Genomic DNA, 21,201 nt, shown 5'->3' on the forward strand with positions numbered 1-21,201 from the left:
GCGGTAGCCACTTGCAAGGGAGAGCGGGCGGGCTCGTGGACGGCACCCGCGAGAGAGCAGCCTGAGAACGGTGAGTCAGAGCGTGTGGAACACCGGAATCCCGGTGTGCTCACGGGATCCAGACTGAGACCGGGAGCTTCCGGAGCGCGTGCGGGGCAGCTGGCGGGCCACCTGCACGGGGGAGCAGGCGGACTCGCGGTCGGCACCCGCGAAACAGCAGACTGAGACCCTGAACCAGGTGCGCGCGCCATCAGGCTTCTCACGAATCCCGGTGCGCCACTGGATTCAGACTGAGACCGGGAGATCCGGGAGCAGCGGCTGCTATGCTGGGCGGCATTAGAAACACAAAGGACAGAGACGCGCCGTGGGGCGCACATCCCGGGACGCTGCAGGGTTGAGCAGCACCAACAGTAACAGAGTTAAAGTGGCCAGAACATTAGTAGAGAACGGGCCGCAATCCTTCTGTTCCGTGACAGAGGCTGAAATTTGGCCGCTGCTGCTCTGACTCTCAGAAGAGGCACAGCAAACCGCCAGGGAAAGCCGCCAGAGAACAAAAGCCTGGAAATACCGGCTCAGAGAGTGCCCATCCCCATCCCCCCTCGCAGGGGACACGGAGACTCTACCCAAACAGGGTTGCCTGAGTATCGGTGCGGCAGGCCCCTCCCCCAGAACACAGAAGGCAGGCTGAAAAATCAAGAAGCCCACAACCCGGGCGCCTGGGTGGCGCAGTCATTGAGCGCCTGCCTTCGGCTTAGGGCGTGATCCCGGCGTTCCGGAAAGGAGTCCCTCATCGGGCTCCTCCGCTGGGAGCCTGCTTCTTCCTCTCCCACTCCCCTGCTTCTGTTCCCTCTCTCGCTGGTTGGCTGCCACATAAATAAATAAATAAAATCTTTAAAGAAGAAGCCCACATCCCTAAGATCCCTATAAAACAAGGGGCACGGCCTGGGACCCAGTCAATAATTTGGGCTCTGGAAACCCCGCAACCTCTCTTCATCAGAATGACAAGAAGGAGAAGCCCCCCCCAGCAAAGGAAAGACAGTGATTTTGTGGCATCTGCCACAGAAATAATGGATATGGATGTAACCAAATTATCAGAAATGGAATTCAGAGTAACGATGGTCAAAATGATGAGTAGAATTGAAAAAACTATTAACGAAAAGGTTACTGAGAATATAGAATCCCTAAGGACAGAAATGAGAGCGAATCTGACAGAAATTAAAAATTCTATGAGCCAAATGCAGGCAAAACTAGAGGCTCTGACGGCCAGGGTCGCAGAAGCAGAGGAACGGGTTAGTGAATTGGAGGATGGGTTAATAGAGGAAAAAATGAAAATAGAAGATGGTCTTAAAAAAATCCACGCCCACGAATGTAGGTTACGGGAGATTACTGACTCAATGAAACGATCCAATGTTAGAATCATCGGCATCCCCGAGGGGGTGGAGAAAAACAGAGGTCTAGAAGAGATATTTGAACAAATTGTAGCTGAAAACTTCCCTAATCTAGCAAGGGAAACAAACATTCGTGTCCAAGAGGCAGAGAGGACCCCTCCCAAGCTCAACCACGACAAACCTACGCCACGTCACGTCATAGTGCAATTCGCAAATATTAGATGCAAGGATACAGTATTGAAAGCGGCCAGGGCAAAGAAATTTCTCACGTACCAAGGCAAAAGCATCAGAATTACGTCAGACCTGTCTACACAGACCTGGAATGAGAGAAAGGGTTGGGGGAGCATATTTAAAGCTCTTTCAGAGAAAAACATGCAGCCAAGGATCCTTTATCCAGCAAGGCTGTCATTCAGAATTGATGGAGAAATAAAGACATTTCAGAATCGCCAGTCACTAACCAATTTTGTAACCACGAAACCAGCCCTACAGGAGATATTACGGGGGGTTCTATAAAAGTAAAAAGGCCCCAAGAGTGATACAGAACAGAAAGTCACAGCCAATACAAACAAAGACTTTACTGGCAACATGGCAACATTAAAATCATATCTCTCAGTAATCAGTCTTAATGTAAATGGTTTGAACCATCCCATAAAACGCCACAGGGTTGCAGATTGGATAAAAAGAAATGACCCATCCATTTGCTGTCTACAAGAGACTCATTTCGAACCCAAAGATGCATTCAGACTGAGAGTAAGGGGATGGAGTACCATCTTTCACGCAAATGGACCTCAAAAGAAAGCTGGGGTAGCAATTCTCATATCAGATAAATTGGATTTTAAACTACAGACTATAGTTAGAGATGCAGAAGGGCACTATATTATTCTTAAGGGAAGTATTCAACAAGTGGATATGACAATTATAAATATATATGCCCCCAACAGGGGAGCAGCAAGATACACAAGCCAACTCTTAACCAGAATAAAGAGACATATAAATAAAAATACATTAATAGTAGGGGACCTCAACACTCCACTCTCAGAAATAGACAGAACACCCTGGCAAAAACTAAGCAAAGAATCAAAGGCTTTGAATGCCATACTCGACGAGTTGGACCTCATAGATATATATAGAACACTACACCCCAGAACCAAAGAATACTCATTCTATTCTAATGCCCATGGAACATTCTCAAGAATAGACCATGTTCTGGGACACAAAACAGGTCTCAACCGATACCAAAAGATTGAAATTATCCCCTGCATATTCTCAGACCACAACGCTCTGAAATTGGAACTCAACCACAAGGAAAAATTTGGAAGAAACTCAAACACTTGGAGACTAAGAACCATCCTGCTCAGGAATGACTCGATAAACCAGGAAATCAAAAATCAAATTAAACAATTTATGGAGACCAATGAGAATGAAAATACAACAGTCCAAAACCTATGGGATACTGCAAAGGCAGTCCTAAGGGGGAAATACATAGCCATCCAAGCCTCACTCAAAAGAATAGAAAAATCTAAAATGCAGTTTTTATATTCTCACCTCAAGAAGCTGGAACAGCAACAGAGGGACAGGCCTAATCCACGCACGAGGAAGCAGTTGACCAAAATTAGAGCTGAAATCAATCAAGCAGAAACCAGAAGTACAGTAGAGCAGATCAACAGGACTAGAAGCTGGTTCTTTGAGAGAATCAATAAAATTGACAGACCACTGGCAAGACTTATCCAAAAGAAAAGAGAAAGGACCCAGATTATTAAAATTATGAATGAAAAAGGAGAGGTCACGACGAACACCATTGAAATTGGAAGGATTATTAGAAATTTTTATCAACAGCTATATGCCAATAAACTAAGCAATCTGGAAGAGATGGAATCCTTCCTGGAAACCTATAAACTACCAAGATTGAAACCGGAAGAAATTGATTCCTTAAACAGGCCAATTAATTATGAAGAAATTGAGTCAGTGATAAACAACCTTCCAAATAACAAAACTCCAGGCCCGGACGGTTTTCCTGGGGAATTCTACCAAACATTCAAAGAAGAAATAATACCTATTCTCCTAAAGCTATTTCAAAAAATAGAAACAGAAGGAAAGCTACCAAACTCATTCTATGAGGCCAATATTACCTTGATCCCCAAACCAGGCAAAGACCCCCTCAAAAAGGAGAATTACAGACCGATTTCCCTAATGAATATGGACGCCAAAATCCTCAACAAGATACTTGCTAATAGAATCCAACAGTACATTAAAAGGATTATCCATCACGATCAAGTGGGATTCATACCTGGGATGCAAGCGTGGTTCAATATTCGCAAATCAATCAGCGTGATACATCATATCAACAAGAAAAGACTCAGGAACCATATGATCCTCTCAATCGATGCCGAAAAAGCATTTGACAAAATACAGCATCCTTTCCTGATTAAAACCCTTCAGAGTGTAGGAATAGAAGGTACATTTCTCAATCTCATAAAAGCCATCTATGAAAAGCCTACTGCAAATATTATTCTCAATGGGGAAAAGCTGGAAGCCTTTCCCTTAAGATCAGGAACTCGACAAGGATGCCCACTCTCGCCACTATTATTCAACATAGTACTAGAAGTCCTTGCAACAGCAATCAGACGACAAAAAGGGATCAAAGGTATTCAAATTGGCAAAGAAGAAGTCAAAATGTCTCTCTTTGCAGATGACATGATACTCTATATGGAAAACCCAAAAGAAGCCACTCCCAAACTATTAGAAGTTATAGAGCAATTCAGTAACGTGGCGGGATACAAAATCAATGCTCAGAAATCAGTTGCATTTCTATACACGAATAACGAGACCGAAGAAAGAGAAATTAGGGAATCCATCCCATTTACAATAGCACCAAAAACCATACGTTACCTTGGAATTAACTTAACCAGAGACGTAAAGGACCTATATTCTAGAAACTATAAATCACTCTTGAAAGACATTGAGGAAGACATAAAAAGATGGAAAGATATTCCATGCTCATGGATTGGAAGAATTAACATAGTTAAAATGTCCATGCTACCCAGAGCAATCTACACTTTCAATGCTATCCCGATCAAAATACCGAGGACATTTTTCAAAGAACTGGAACAAATAGTCCTTAAATTTGTATGGAAACAGAAAAGGCCCCGAATCTCCAAGGAACTGTTGAAAAGGAAAAACAAAGCTGGGGGCATCACAATGCCGGATTTCGAGCTGTACTACAAAGCTGTGATCACAAAGACAGCATGGTACTGGCACAAAAACAGACACATAGACCAATGGAACAGAATAGAGAGCCCAGAAATGGACCCTCGGCTCTTTGGGCAACTAATATTTGATAAAGCAGGAAAAGACATCCGGTGGGAAAAAGACAGTCTCTTCAATAAATGGTGCTGGGAAAATTGGACAGCTACATGCAAAAGAATGAAACTTGACCACTCTCTCACACCATACACAAAAATAAACTCCAAATGGATGAAAGACCTCGATGTGAGACAGGAATCCATCAAAATTCTAGAGGAGAACATAGGCAGCAACCTCTACGACATCGGCCAAAGCAACCTTTTTCATGACACATCCCCAAAGGCAAGAGAAACAAAAGATAAAATGAATTTATGGGACTTCATCAAGATTAAAAGTTTCTGCACAGCCAAGGAAACAGTCAGAAAAACTAAGAGGCAGCCCACGGAATGGGAGAATATATTTGCAAATGACACTACAGATAAAGGACTGGTATCCAAGATCTACAAAGAACTTCTCAAACTCAATACACGAGAAACAAATAAACAAATCAAAAAATGGGCAGAAGATATGAACAGACACTTTTCTAATGAAGACATACAAATGGCTAACAGACACATGAAAAAATGTTCAAAATCATTAGCCATCAAGGAAATTCAAATCAAAACCACACTGAGATACCACCTTACGCCAGTTAGAATGGCAAAAATAGACAAGGCAAGAAACAACAATTGTTGGAGAGGATGTGGAGAAAGGGGATCCCTCCTACATTGTTGGTGGGAATGCAAGTTGGTACAGCCACTCTGGAAAACAGTGTGGAGGTCCCTTAAAAAGTTAAAAATTGAGCTACCCTATGATCCAGCCATTGCACTACTGGGTATTTACCCCAAAGATACAGACATAGTGAAGAGAAGGGCCATATGCACCCCAATGTTCATAGCAGCAATGTCCACAATAGCTAAAACGTGGAAGGAGCCGAGATGCCCTTCAACAGATGACTGGATTAAGAAGTTGTGGTCCATATATACAATGGAATATTACTCAGCTATCAGAAAGAACGAGTTCTCAACATTTGCTACAACATGGACAGCACTGGAGGAGATAATGCTAAGTGAAATAAGTCAAGCAGAGAAAGACAACTATCATATGATTTCTCTCATCTATGGAACATAAGAACTAGGATGATCAGTAGGGGAAGAAAGGGATAAAGAAAGGGGGGGGTAATCAGAAGGGGGAATGAAGCATGAGAGACTATGGACTCTGAGAAACAAACTGAAGGCCTCAGAGGGGAGGGGGGTGGGGGAATGGGATAGACCGGTGATGGGTAGTAAGGAGGGCACGTATTGCATGGTGCACTGGGTGTTATACGCAACTAATGAATCATCGAGCCTTACATCAGAAACCGGGGATGTACTGTATGGTGACTAACATAATATAATAAAAAACCATTAAAAAAAAAAGTAATGTTGAAGTGACTCCTTTAAGTGGAAAGAAAGTGCCACAACTAGAAGAAAATTATGAAAAGAAAAAATTTCACAAGTAAAAGGAAACATAAAGGTAGTAGATTAATCACTTATGATGCCCATATGGAGGTTAAAACACAAAAGTAGTAAGACCAGTTATATTCTACAAAAGTTAGTCAATGGGTACACAAGAAGATATAAAATATGAGATCAGGTACACAAAATGTAGATGGGGAGGAAAAAATTAGTGCTTTTAAAATGTATTAAACTTAAGCAATCACCAACTTAAAATAGACCTATAGCCTGCCACACACATAGGAGGTTGTATAGGAACCCAATGGTAACCATAAAGCAAAAGCTTACAACACAAAAAAATAAAAAGGAAAGAATCCAAGTATAGCATTAAAGAAATCCATCAAACCACAAGGGAAGAGAACAAACCACAAGAAAAGAAGAAAGGAACCAGAAAACAATTAACGAAATGGCAATAAGTAGAGTCCAGGGCCACCAGATGGATTCACAGGTGAATTCCACTGAACAGTTAAAGAAGAGTTAATGCCTATTCTCCTCGAACTATTCCAAAAAAATAGCGGAGTAAGGAAAGCTTCCAAATACATTCTATGAGGCATTACCCTGATATCAAAACCAGACAAAGACACTATGAAAAAAGAGAACTACAGGCCAATCACCCTGATGAACATAGGTACAAATATCCTCAACAAAATATTAGCAAACCACATTCAAGACACATTAAAAGGATTATTCACCATGATCAACCAGGATTTAATCCAAGGATGCAAGGATGATTCAATATTCATCAATCAACATACGCACCACATCAACAAAAAGAATAAAAACCATATAAACATCTCAATAGATGTAAAAAAAAAGCATTTGACAAAATTAAATATCCATTCACCATCAAAAAATATCTTAACAAAGTGGGTTTAGAGGGAACATACTTCAGCATAATAAAGACTATATATGAAAAACCCACAGTTAACATCATCCTCAATGACAAAAAACTCAGAGCTTTTCCTGTAGGATCAGGAACGAGACAAGGATGTCCCTTCTTTCCACTTTTATTCAACATAGAACTGCAAGCCCTAGCCCAGCAATCAGACAAGAGAAAGAAATAAAAGGTATCTAAATTAGCAAGGAAGAAGTTGTCACTATTTGCAGGTGACATAATACTATACATAGAAAACCCTAAAGATTTCACGAAAAAACTACTAGAATAAATGAATTCAGTAAAGTTATAGAATACAAAATTAATACACAGAAATCAGTTGTGTTTCTACACAACAATAAGAAAGTAGCAAAAAAGGGCTCATGGGTGGCTCGGTCAGTTAAGTGTCTGCCTTGGACTTTCTGCTCAGCAGGGAGTCTGCTTCTCTCTCTCTCCCTTTGCCCCTCCCCACCACTCGTTCTCTCTCTCTCTCTCAAATAAATAAATTTTTTTAAAAAAGTAGCAAAAAGAAAAATTAAAACAATTTACAAGTGTGCCAAAAAGAATAAAATAGCTAGGAATAAACTTAACTAAGGAGGCAAAAGACCTATACTCTGAAAACTATAAAACGCTGATGAAAGAAATTAATGACACAAATGGAAAGATATTCCATGGACTGGGAGAATTAATATTGTTAAGATGTCCATATTACCCAAAGCAATCTACAGATTCAGTGCAATCCCTATCAAAATACCAATAGCATTTTTCACAGAACTAGAACAAATAATCCTACAATTTGTAGGCAACCACAATACAAACCCAAACAGCCAAAGCAATCTAGAGAAGGAATAGAGGTATCACGATCCCAGATTTCAAGATATACTACAAAGCTATAGTAATCGAAACTGTATGGTACTGGCACAAAAACAGACTCAGAGATCAATGGACAGAATTCAGAGCCTAGGAATAGACATAAACATACACGATCAATTAATCTATAACAAAGAAAGCAAAAATATGCAATGGGAAAAAGACACTCTGTTCAATAAATGGTGCTGGGAAAAATGGATAGCTACATGCAAAAGAATGAAACTGGACAACTTTCTTAAACCATATACAAAAATAAATCAAAACCGATTAAAGACCAAAATGTGACACCTTAAACCATGAAATTTCTAAAATATAGGCAGTAACCTCTTGGACAAATTTAGGATGATTTTTCTGGATCTGTCTCCTCAGGCAATGGAAACAAAAGCAAGAAAACTATTGGGACTACATCAAACTAAAAAGTTTTTGTACAGCAAAGGAAGCTATCAATAAGATGAAAAGGCGACATACTGAATGGGAGAAGATATTTGCAAATCATATATCTGATAAGGGGCTACTATCCAAAATACGTAAAGAACTCCTATAGCTCAATAGAAAAAAAAAAACTCAATTTAAAAAATGGGCAGAGAAACTTAATAGACATTTTTCCAAAGAAGACATATAGATGGCCAACAGACACATGAAAAGTTGCTCAACATCACTAATCATTAGGGAAATACAAATTAAAACCATAAGATTAAAAAAAAAGATATTACCTCAGACCAGTCAGAATGGCTAGTATCAAAAATACAAGAAAAAACAAATGTTGGTGAGGATATAGAGAAAAGGGAGCCCTCATACTCTGTTGGTAGGAATTCAACAAAGTTAAGTAAATTGGTGCAGCCACTCTGGAAAACAGTATGGAAGTTCCTCAAAAATTTTTTAAATAGAAATATATGATCCAATAATTCCACTACTGGGTATTTGCCCAAAGGAAAAAAAAAACACTGGGGTGCCGGGGTGGCACAGTAGGCTAACCATCTGCCTTCAGCTTGGGTTGTGATCCCAGGGTCTTGGGATCGAGCCCCATATCAGGCTCTCTGCTCAGTGGGGAGCTTGCTTCTCCCTCTCCCTCCCTGCTCCCTCTGCTTGTGCACTGTCAAATGAATAAATAATATCTTTTAAAAAAAGAAAAACACTAATTTGAAAAGATACATGAATCACTAAGTTTATTGCAACATTACTTAGAATAGCCAAGATATGGAAGCAACCCAAGTGTCCACTTACAGATGAATGAATAAGGAAGATGTGGTGTGTATGCACGCGCGCACACGCGCACACACACACACGCTGGAATATTACTCATAAAAAGAATGAAATCTTGCCATGCATGACAACATGGATCTACCTAGAGGATATTACACTAAATAAGTCAGAGAAAGACCAATACTATATGATCTCACACGTATATGGAATCTAAAAAATAAACAACAAAAACCAGGCTCTTAAATACAGAGTGGTTTGGTGGTTGCCGAAAGGGTAGCGGGAGTTGGGCAAAATGGGTGAAGGAGTTTAAGAAATACAAATTTCCAGTTATAAACCACAGGGATGAAAAGTATACCATAGGGAATATAGTCCATAACGCTGTAATAGACGTACCATGATGAGCATTTTATAATGTATATAATTGTTAAATCACTGCTATACACCTGAAACTAATTTATCATATGTCAACTGTACAACTCAATTGACATTTTTATAATTTTAAAAGTAACAATGTCGAATATCTCTGCATGTACTTATTAGCCATTCATATGTCCTTTTTTGATAAAATGTCTTCTCAAGTCATTTGCCCATTTTTCTTTTGTTTGTCATCTTACTATTAAGTTAGGAGTTGTTTGCATATTCTGGATACAAGTCCCATACCAGATAACTGATTTGTAAGTATTTTTTCCCATTTGTCACTTACAGTCTCATCTTCTTAATGCTGTCTTCTGAAGCACACAGTTTTAAATTTTTGTAAGAGGAAATTTTTTTCCTATGTCTTAGTCTAAAAGGTTGATAGTTTTAGCTCTTACATCCAGGTTTCTGATCTTTTCTGATTTTTTAGTATAATGTGAGGTAAATCTAAGTTCATCTTTTTGCATGTGGACTTTCAAGTGTCCCAAAATCATTTGTTAAAATGACAAAATTTTGGCTATCCTGGTTTATCTCAGTTTAATATATAAAATGTGGGATCAGCTTGCCAATTTATGGGAAACACAGTCCGTTGGGACTTTGATAGGAACAGCCTTGAATCTTTAGATCTAGGAGCAACTCTATCTTAATAGTATTGTATCTTCTAACCAATGTACATGGACTGTCTCACCATCTATTTAGATATTTCTCTCAGCACTGTTTTCAAAGTTCAGTGTACAAATCTTACACTTCTTTTTCAAAAAATTATCCCAAATATTTCATTTTGAAGCTAATGAAGAGAACTTTTTCTTAATTTCATATTCAGATTGTCAACATTAATGTATAGAAATACATTGTATACACTTGGCTGAATTTATGTATTCGTTCTAGTAGTTGTTTGTGAATTCCTTAGGATTATCTCCGTACAGGATTATGTTGTCTGAGAATAAAGACAGTTTTGTATCTTCTTAATTTAGATGCATTTGTTTATTTTTTCTTCCACTATCTAACTGGCTATAACCTCCAGTACAATATCAAATGGAAGGGGTGAGAGCAGACATCTAGACTGGTTCCCAATCTTAAGGAGGAAAGCATTCAGTCTTTCTGCATTAAGTATGATAGTAGCTATAGGGTTTTCTGTGGATGCCCTTTAGCAGGCTGAGGAAGTTTCCTTTAATGCTAGCTTGTTGAGAGCTTTTATGGTTATCAGATATTGTCAAATGTTTTCTCTGTGTCTACTAATCATGTGGTTTTATCTTCTACTTTATTAATGTGGTATGTTAATTGATTTTCTGATATTAAAACAACCTTGCATTCCTGGTATAATCATTACAGTTTTATAATTATTGGTTGTTTTTAAAATAGAAGAAAGTAGACATTTACCTACATAATTACCTTTACCAGTGCTCTTTTTATTAATCACCATATAGTGCTTCATTAGTTTTTGATGTAGTGTTCAATGATTCATTATTTTCTTATAACATCCAGTGCTCATTGCAACATGTGCCCTCCTTCATACCCATCACTGGGCTAGCCCATCCCCCCACCCCCTCCCCTCTGAAACCCTCAGTTTGTTTCCTGGAGTCCACAGTCTCTCATGATTCATCTCCCCCTCTGATTTCCCCTCCTTCATTTTTCCCTTCCTTCTCCTAATGTCCTCCATGCCATTCCTTATGTTCCACATATAAGTGAAACCATACGATAATTGTCTCTGCTTGACTTACTTCACTTAGCATAATCCCCTCCAGTTCCATCCATGTTGATGCAAATGGTGGGTATTCATCCTTTCTGATGGCTAAGTAATATTCCATTGTATATATGAACCACATTTTCTTTATCCATTCATCTGTTGAAGGGCATCTCGGCTCCTTCCACAGTTTGGCTATTGTGGACATTGCTACTATGAACATTGGGGTGCATGTGTCACTTCTTTTCACTATATCTATATCTTTGGGGTAAACAGCCAGTAGTGTAATTGCTGGGTCATAGGGTAGCTCTATTTTTAACTTTTTGAGGAACTTCCATACTGTTTTCCAAAGTGGCTGCACCAGCTTGCATTCCCACCAACAGTATAAGAGGGTTCACCTTTCTCCACATCTTCTCTTTCTTTACGTGGATTTGTGTTACCATTGAGTATTAGTTCAGGCCAAAGGATTTCCTTTCTTTTTCTTGTAAGGCAAGTCAGATTGTCTTTATCTGGGAATGTCCTTATTTTCTCTTAATTCTTGAAACATACAGAATCCTTGGTTGACAGATTTTTCCTTTCAGTACTTTAGGTCATCTTTGCAGCCTTCAGTCCTCCATTTTTTCTGATGAGAACTTAGTTGTTATTGTCATTTCGCTGTATGTGATTGGGGGGGGGTGTTTTGTTTTGTTTTGGGTTTTTTTGTTGTTTTGTTTTTTGTTTCTTTGTTTTTTTGTTTTTTGTGGGGTTTTTTGCTTCTTTCCAAATCTTTGGTTTTGGCTTCCAACAGTTTGATTACGTGACTAAGTATGGGTCTCTGTTTCTTCTATTTGGACTATGATTCTTGGATATGTAGATTAATATTTCTTCTGCCTTTTTCTTCTTCTGGGGTTCCCATCATGAGTATGTTGGTACAGCTGATAATACCCACAAGTCTGAGTTTCTATTTTTCTTAGTATTTTCCTGTTCTTCAGATTGGATATTTATTGACTTATCCCCATTTTCACTGATTCTTTCTTCTGCCAGTTCAAATCTAGTATTAAGTCACTATAATTATTTTGTTATTGTCCTTTCAACTCCAGTGTTTTCATTTGATTTTTATGGCTTCCTTTTATTCGTATTCTCTGATAAGAAACCGTTCTAATATTTTTACTTCTTTAAACATGGTTTCCTGGAGCACCTGGGTGGCTCAGTCAGTTAAGCATCCAAACTTTTTTTTTTTTAAGATTTTATTTATTTGAGAGAGTGAGCACGAGAGAGTGAGAGAGCGTGCGCACGCAAGAGTGGTGGAAGGAGCAGAGGAAGAGGAAGAGGCAGATTCCCTGCTGAGCAGGGATCCCCATGAGGGGCTCTAACCCAGGACTCCAAGATCATAACCTGAGCCGAAGGCAGACGCTTGCTTAACCAACTGAGCCACCCAGGCTTCCCTAAGCCTCCAACTCTTGATTTTGGATCCGGTCATGATCTCAGGGTCGTGAGATCTAGCCCCACATTAGGCTCTGTGCTGTGTGTGGAGCCTGCTTAAGATTCTTTCCCTCTGTCTCTGCCCCTAACCCCATCCCACCCCGCACCCCATGCTCCCCACTCAGTCTTGCACATGTGCACACATGCTCTCTCTCTAAAAAAATAAGAAATAAAAATAAACATGGTTTCCTGTTGTTCTTTGAACATATTTATAATAAGTACTTTGAAACTGTCTACTAGGTCTAATATCTGGGCATCTTCAGAGGTAATTTTTATTTACTGCTTTTTTTCCCCTATTCATAGATTACATTTCCATGTTTCTTTTTATGCCTTATAATTTTTTGCTAAAAACTCAACATTTCAGATGATACGCTATAACAACTCTGGATTTCAATCCCACTGGGAGCCATTTTGCTGTTTAGTGACTTGCCTGCAGTAATTCTATGGAGTCTTGTCTCCCTGGTGGTGTGTGACCACTGATGTTTTGCTTAGTTTCTTTTTTTAATTGTTTTTAAAGCCAAGATTCCTAAAAGTCATCCTGTGTTAGAATTTTTAGTAATTAACCAATGATTATCAAAAGTTATGCTTAAACACCGTAAGCCAGTAAGGCTTTCACCCTTTGCTGATGAATCCATGTGTGGGTTAGGGAACACAGTCAAAGATCAGACAGTTTACAACTCTGCCTTGGCTTTTAGTTTCTTCCGGGATTTCTCATGTCTCCTCTGTACCTGGACCAGGCATCATCTTCAGTCAGGGAAGATGAGTAGATCACTAGGCTCTGTCTCTTATCTCTCTTGAGCCTGTATATTGCCTTGCCCTTATGCAGTCTTCTAGACCATAAAGAACATGAATGAGCTTATCAAGGCCTTCCCTATTCTCTGTATCTCCTGGTTAGATTTCTGGATGGTCTGCTGCCTCCCCCAGCTAATTCTGCAACCCCGGACTAGCTGTAGAAGTTGTCTGCACTGACTTTTTTGCTACTGAGATCACTATTGTTTTTATTGAAACCTCTGGGTATGTACTCTACTGCAAGCCAAGTTAGCCCCAACTAGCAGAAGAGCTGCTAGTTTTCACAGCCCAGCCTACCTAGGCAGAACCACCACACAGATCAAACTTGGGAGGAGGGGTGATGGAAGCAGCCCCAGGATAAAACACCACAAACTCCCACTTTTTATAATGATGGTTTAGCAGTTTTTCTGGAATAAATGCTTCTCAATTTGTTGTATGCTTTTAGTTGATTTCCAGAGCCCTAAAATGGTTGGTTTTTATTGTTTTGTCCACTTTTATTGTTGCTTTTTAGGAAGAGGATTTACTGAGCTCCTCACTCCACCCCTCCAGAAGTCCTGACATCCCCACCCCCAGGCACACTCTTAAGTTTATGTTAGGCCAATAATACTACCAACTATTTATTTTAAATTGGCCTCATTTTAATTGAAAATCTAATCTTTCTCTGAGAGCCATTAATGGCTCTATCAGCATCTTGAAAGCATTAGGGGGCCTTGGAGGGAACCATCTTGCTGAATATAAACCACATGTTTTCCTTTCAGACTTCAGGCCTCACTAAAATGGGGGCATCTACCTGTAGATGCCTACACAGTCCTCAAGGTGCGTGGGGGTGGGTAGGACAGGGCTTTTCTGGCCCTCTCCTGTGATGGATGAAGTGTTAAGAAAACAGGTTCCTAGGCTGAAAGTTGCCTCATGTGATTTCTGATACCCGACAATACAGTCGAAACCACATTATTATCCAACCCCCTAACTTCCTCCACCCAACATGTATTACAAAAAAGCCTGCGTAGGACCCTGAAAACCTCGGAATTCCACATGACAAACTATGTACACGCCTGAAAAGCCATCAGTAAAGCCCTTCAGGGCCAGGGTGTCATGTGGGTAATTGGCAAGAATCTCTTTGGAAGGGATTCCATTCAATAATGTGTCTTTTAAAAAAACTTAGCTAAACCTAAAGTTGAGCATCAAGTAATTACACTTTCAATCTTTCCAATTGCACAGTGTTTTGAAAATGTCAAAATTACAACCAAATGCTGCTGAAGCATATTTAATGGTGGTTTTCTGGACCCCACCAAAGGTGCTGGCCATAACAGAAGAAAAAAAGTTTGCATATTTTTCCTGTAGAACTACAGTAAGTGGAACATAGAGACATAATATAGATGGCACCCATTGAAATACACATATTTAATGACCTTGGACTTTGGTTTTTCTTCTCCTTTGGGGGAGAATCAATGTATGTCCATAAAACCATGAAGGTTGCTATGGAAAAGACTTCCAAAGGAAGCAAACGTCCACAAGAAAAAAACAAGTCATGGAAAGGTGATACACCAAGTGATAAGGCAAGAGTGTGGCCCCCTCACACATGCGTGAGGTTTTGCAGCACGGACCCAAGGGGAGAGTAAATGTCCTGGGTCTTCCCTGAGCTTCATTCCTGCTCTTAGGCAGGACCCACAGAGTAATAGGCTAGGTGGGGGTCTGTGTAAATCTAATGCCAAACTGTGCCACCTGGAGACTTGTTAACAGTGGTCCAGACTAGGGGCGCCTGGGTGGCTCAGTGGGTTAAGCATCTGCCTTCAGCTCAGGTCATGATCCCAGGGTCCTGGGATCGAGCCCCACATCTGGCTCCCTGCTCAGTGGGGAACCTGCACCAGAGAGCCTGCTTCTCCCTCTCCCTCTGCCCCTCCCCACCACTTTTGTGCTCTCTCTCTCTCTCAAATAAATAAAATCTTTAAAAAAAAAAATGGTCCAGACTATTCATTCATTAATTTCCTCACTAAGCATACCTTTGTTGTGCCATCCCCAGTGCTAAACGATAGCAATACATATGCTGGGCAGTCAAGGCCCACTTTTGAAAACCACTATATCATAGGGAAGTAATGCAACAAATAAACCACTTAAATAGTTGGATATGATAAGTACTATTTCTAAAAAACTATCAAGACACATAGGTTGTAAACTGGCGCCTATGGGTCAAATCTAACTACAGAAGCATTTCCTTTGGCTAAATACTGATTTGTTTTAAAATCTGAATTTCAGAGGAGAACTATGAACTCCAACCCCAAGTGCACATGCAGCCAGAACAAACTCCCTCCCTTATCTGAGTATGCCTGGTTCTGAACAGTCCTGTTGATGACTAACTAGTATTTATTCATTAATTCTGTGCAAGTAGGTGAGCAGTTAATAGGTGTCAGAATTTTTTTAAATGGAAAAGAAAATAGGGTTTTCTCAATTTTAACTTTATCACTAGGGAAAAGTCAACCATGATTCAGTTTTAGCAGTGGAATAGTACTCTGGTTGGCAGAGGACAATGTGAGATGCAACTATTTAGAGAAGGGGAGGAATATGGGACAGATTAAAACAAAAGTATTCAATTGTTGTGGGGTTTTTTCCCTGTGTGTATGAGTGGTGAGTATTTTGTCAGGAGGAATAGGGAGGACTTTTCTTTAAATAACAGCACTGGGCTACTCCATCCTCATCAAACCCTAAAGTAAGTAAAGGTATTTCTCACTAGCAGACCTCTCTCTGCACCTAGGGCAAGGTGGGAAGGGGGAATTGAGCTGAGCAGGAAGTTGTACTGAAGAGTCTGTAACTCCATCAAGATTCATAAATCAAGGGGACCCATAAGGAGTATGTGAAGGAAAGGAGAGTTTGTAGCTGGACATACCCTACGAGAGTTCCTGCTCCCTCTCCCATCAGACATAAGGGCTCACTCTGGTTTTGTGTCCCCTTCCTACCTTTGGAGGGTCCATAGTACCCCCTTTCTTGCCTTCTGTAAACACTGGATAGAAAGGGAGATGAAGGAGTCCTGTAGAGGCCAGAATGCCACCCCACCATGCATCTGGTTGTAATGACTCCTTAGTGCCAGCCTTATTGTGGGTAATTGGCAAAGAAAAAGACATACCCCTGCCACCTTAGAGATTACAGCCTGGCCAAGGAGACAAATGTTAAGCGAAACCCAAAAAAATTACACATTGAATTATAAAACAGAAGATTACAAGGCGATTCTTAGAGCATCTAATAGGATGTATGTAGTCTGGTACAGGAGAAGGTCTAGAAAGGCTTCAAAAGTTGTGCTATTTCTGCTGCTCATTGAAGGATGCGTGGTAGACAAGGGAAGGGTGGAGGGCTCTACAAAGAGGAAGTAGCATGTGCAACCTGCCCTGAGACAGAAAAGAAATGCAGGAAAGGAACTGAAAGACGGTCCTGCAACCAGAGCAGAGGGGCACCAGGAGGAGGCACCAGCATCTGCAAGGTACCAGAGGAGATGGTAAAGATTTGAGATTTTTCCCAAGAACCACAGTAACTGAGGAGTTTCGAGCAGAGAAGGGATCAGATCATATTGCCATTTTTAAAAGATCTCCCTGGGGGCGCCTGGGTGGCACAGCGGTTAAGCGTCTGCCTTCGGCTCAGGGCGTGATCCCGGCGTTATGGGATCGAGTCCCACATCAGGCTCTTTGTCTAGGAGCCTGCTTCTTCCTCTCCCACTTCCCCTGCTTGTGTTCCCTCTCTCCCTGGCTGTCTGTCAACTAAATAAATAAAATCTTTAAAAAAAAAAAAAAAGATCTCCCTGGTTCCTTTCTGTGGAAAATGAATAAAAGCAGACAAGATTGGAGACATGCTCAGGTATATACCCAGGTATAGACATGGAGAAGGCAGGACTCGGGCTTTGCTGGCAGGAAGCAAGGAAAGAAGACAGAGGGAGTAAAAGATGGGCTGCAATGATATACCAGAGAATAGGCTACATGGAGGGACTAATGAGATGGAAGATGGAAGGTTAAGGCACCAGTGGACAGGGGATCCCAATGAGGCCAAAAACTGTCGTGGTGGGAATAAATGAGAGAGCAAGCTGGGAGCACTGGATGTTGGGGTGCATAAGGGAGGAGCCATTTCAGGGTATGACAAGGTCCAAAATGCAGCTTGGCAGAGGGTGACAGTGGAAGAGAACGATACTAAAGATGAGGTGGCAAAATGTCAAGAGTCCAGGTTCTTGGAAGAAGCAGAGAAGCTCAGCCACGAGTGGTGTCTTTGGGATGATAGATTTAGAGCCCCTTGAAGGACTTCAGGAGGATTCCCTACATCCCCACAAGCCTTCCCACCTCCACTTGCCTAAATGTTTGGCTTGACTAAATAAAACCAACTATTAGCACAGTCATTTAGGGATCCACCAACATGTGACATAAACAGTTGGACATATATTCCTAGGGCAACCATGTGCCCATGTGCATCACAAGCAGAAGAGTTAGGGATTACTGGCCTCCATCCCCATGGCCTCAACCTGTGGCTTGTGCTCCACAGACTGACTGCCACACTGCTTTCACTGTCCCTACCACTCCATATCCCGTCTCTCCTACAGGACTATTAAGTCAGGGCAGGTCATTCTGCTTCCTTCACAGCTCCTAATGCCATGCCTGGGATGTAACAGGTGCTCAATAAAGAATGAATCAGGGGCGCTTGGGTGGCTCAGTTGGTTAAGCATCCAGCTCTTAGTGTCGGCTCAGGGCATGATCTCATGGGCCGTGAGATGGAGCCTATATCAGGCTCCCCGCACAGTGTGGAGTCTTTTGAGATTCTCTCCTTCTGCCCCTCCTCACCCTCCCTCTCTCAAATAAATACATAAATAAATCTTCTAAAAAAAGAATAAATCAACCCCTTTTATATGAAGTACAAAACTGGTGAAACTAATTTACGGTGCTAAAAGTCAGCATAATGGTTCTATCCTAGATGGGATCAATGTTCTATTTCTTGATCTGGGCACTGTTTCCCGGAATGTGTTCACTCAAAATTCATCAGTCTGTATAATTAAGATTTGTACATTTTTCTGTATGTACATTAGGTTTCCATATTTTTTTAAATGGATGAATCAATCGATCACTCAATCAGCGATGGAACCTAACTTAAACTTGAAATGCTTCCCCAATGTAAAATTCTAACAGCAAGTTAAGGCAGGGGTTGGCACATCTTTTCCATAAAAGACCAGATATTAAATGTCTTAGGCCTTGCAGGCCATGCAGTCTCCATCACAACCACTCAGATTCACTGCTACAGCATAGAAATAGCCATGGATAATGTGTAAACAAATGAGTATGGCCATGCTCCAACAAAATGTACCTATGAATGCCAAAATTTGAATATCATGTAATTTTCACATTTCCTAAAATAATAGTCTGATTTTTTTTTTAATCATTCGAAAATTTTAAAACCATTCTTAGCTCTCCAACTCTACAAAAACAGGCTGCAGACCAGATCTGGCCCACGGGATGTAGTTCCCCAACCCCTGCACTCCAAGGGTGTACCTGTAAAACCCATTTCCTGGCCTGCATACAGGCTCAGCCTATCCTTCCCAACCTGCCCCTCAAGCACTCCCCCACCTTTGTAAGTAGGCAGACACTCCATCTTGTCACCACATGGGTATTTGCTGTCCCGAGGCTTGATGGGGTCCATTCGACAGACAGGGTAGGCGTTATAATCTTGTTTATATGTGGTGAGCAGATCCATGTTCTCTTCACTTGGGATGAACTGGTCGGGCTGGTGTAGCTTCACTGGCAACACTTTGTGAGGCCCAAAATCTCTCCTAAAAGGAAAATAGGCGCATGCCATTGACCCAGGAGAAGGCTTGTAAGGGTTTCTATTTAACCCAATTCTACAAATGTTTGCTGTGACGTCATCTTCTACTCTATCCCCCTAACTGCTCTTCCTCCTCTGCTTCCCACTTTTGAAAAAGGCACCTCCCATTACCCTCTCACCCCAGTCACACACCCAGATGGCCTCCTGGACCCACCGCCATCACATCTCCAGATAATCGCTCACCAAGTGCAGGCCCCCTCCATGTCATTGGTTTGTCTTTCCCCCTTGGTTCAGACCCTAACCATTTCTCACTTGGATCATGTGACAATTTACCACTTGGACTTCCTGCTGCATTTCCCGCCACTTCTACGTCATCCCCACAGTGTGGCCCAGAATTACCTCTCTGAAATGAGATCACAAAATGGGATCATTTTACTCCCCACCTGAAAAATCTCCCAGATAAAACCAGACTCTCTAGCATGGTATAGAAGCTTTCCTGGACCTGCCTCTGCCTTCCTCCCCAGCTTCATCTCCCACCTCCGCCCGTGCCCCACACTGAACCCCTCAGAAGGCCTCTCTTCTGTGCCTGCTCTCTCCACCTTCTTTCCCGCCAGTCACTTGACTGGGGAGCTAACTTTTCTTTTTCAGGTACCACCACTTCCTCTTCTGTGCTCCCAATAGCTTCTCTTCCTGAGCCTGATCTCCTTCCTCTACTTGACCCTATAGAAAACCTAGAGGGCAGAAAACCATAAATGAAGACACGGAGTCTTTCATTTCTCAGCTCTCTGGCATCAGTGCTCCCATTATTTCAGGGAGTATGGAAACAATAGGTCAGAAAAAGCAATGATGGTCTTCAGCTAGACAGGAGAACTCCCTTCCCAGAACGTCCCACAGTTACAGAGATGCCAAGATGCTAAGTGCACCATCACCAGGAATGATCCCGGCAAAACCAGGGCTCAGCTTGGGCTTGCACTGTCTGCCAGGGCAGTCTTGACTCCCCGCTGCTCAATGCAAACTCTTTTAAGCAAACATTTCCCCCCATGGGCTTCTGATTTACACAACAGCCTGTTTTTGCTTGGAACCCATTTATCCAACTGGACAAGTGGAAGGGAGATTTTCCCTGACGGTGCTTGCCAAAACAACCTCGCCAAGGGAAGAGGGAGGTTTCCGGACAGGAAAACATCAGGCCCAAACACCAATAAAACCTACTTCCCGGCCAAAATCTGGAGCAGCATTACTGAGCCATGCTTGAATAACAAAGGTAACACGCTCCACTGTAACCTGTCTTGCATGAATTATACACGTGGTTGTGAATAAACCCAAACTGGGGCCTGAAAGTGCTTGGTGGGATGGGAGGAGGGAGTGAGGAAGCAGGAGAATTGGTCTCTCTAGGGCTCTAAGGGGGAAATGGGAGATGCTTCAGTTGAACTCCCAGCACCTCCCTCTGCACAGATTTAAAAATATATCTCAGCAGCAGTTATAGGGTCTTCAGCCTGGGCTCCCTTCCCAAGGGCCCCATGTTGGCAAATAGCAAGAGGAAGCTGAGTGACCTGACGCATCTGGAAGCTGACTCTGTATAAATTGGGGCTTATGGAGGGAACAGGCTAAACAAGAAGCCAAGGGTCAGTTCCATATTTCTACTCTTTTTAGTGTACGAGTACCTCATGCTGGTGTCTGTTTAATACTTAGCCAACTGCAGCAGGGAACCAGAAGTGGTGGCCCTAGGCTGCAGAGCTGCAAATGGCTTCCGTCAGAAAGTGTGCTCCCAAACGGGAGGAGGTAAGCTCTCCTTAATCCAAAAAGCAGTGGTGACAGCCTGAGACCACACATCCCTACATAAACCCATGTTCATTGATGGCAACCCAACGGTTCAGCCCTCTTCATTTCCAAGAAGGAACAGCAAGAGATATCTAGGGCAAGCAAAGAAGGACAGAGCTGAATGTCCAAGCTGCCCCAACC

General features: G+C 41.7%; 1 protein-coding gene across 1 annotated transcript in view; it reads right to left on the minus strand.

The window, feature by feature from the left end:
- The window catches only part of SAXO1 (stabilizer of axonemal microtubules 1), a 113,981-nt gene that overhangs the window by 4,787 nt on the left and 87,993 nt on the right, over positions 1-21,201 (minus strand). Inside the window, exon 3 of the mRNA XM_008689814.2 lies at positions 19,047-19,249. Coding sequence (XP_008688036.2) covers positions 19,047-19,249 — 203 coding nt within the window. The remainder of the gene's footprint in view (positions 1-19,046; positions 19,250-21,201) is intronic.

This window comes from Ursus maritimus, unplaced genomic scaffold, assembly GCF_017311325.1.
Source record: "Ursus maritimus isolate PB19 unplaced genomic scaffold, ASM1731132v1 scaffold_17, whole genome shotgun sequence".
Lineage (NCBI taxonomy): Eukaryota > Metazoa > Chordata > Mammalia > Carnivora > Ursidae > Ursus > Ursus maritimus.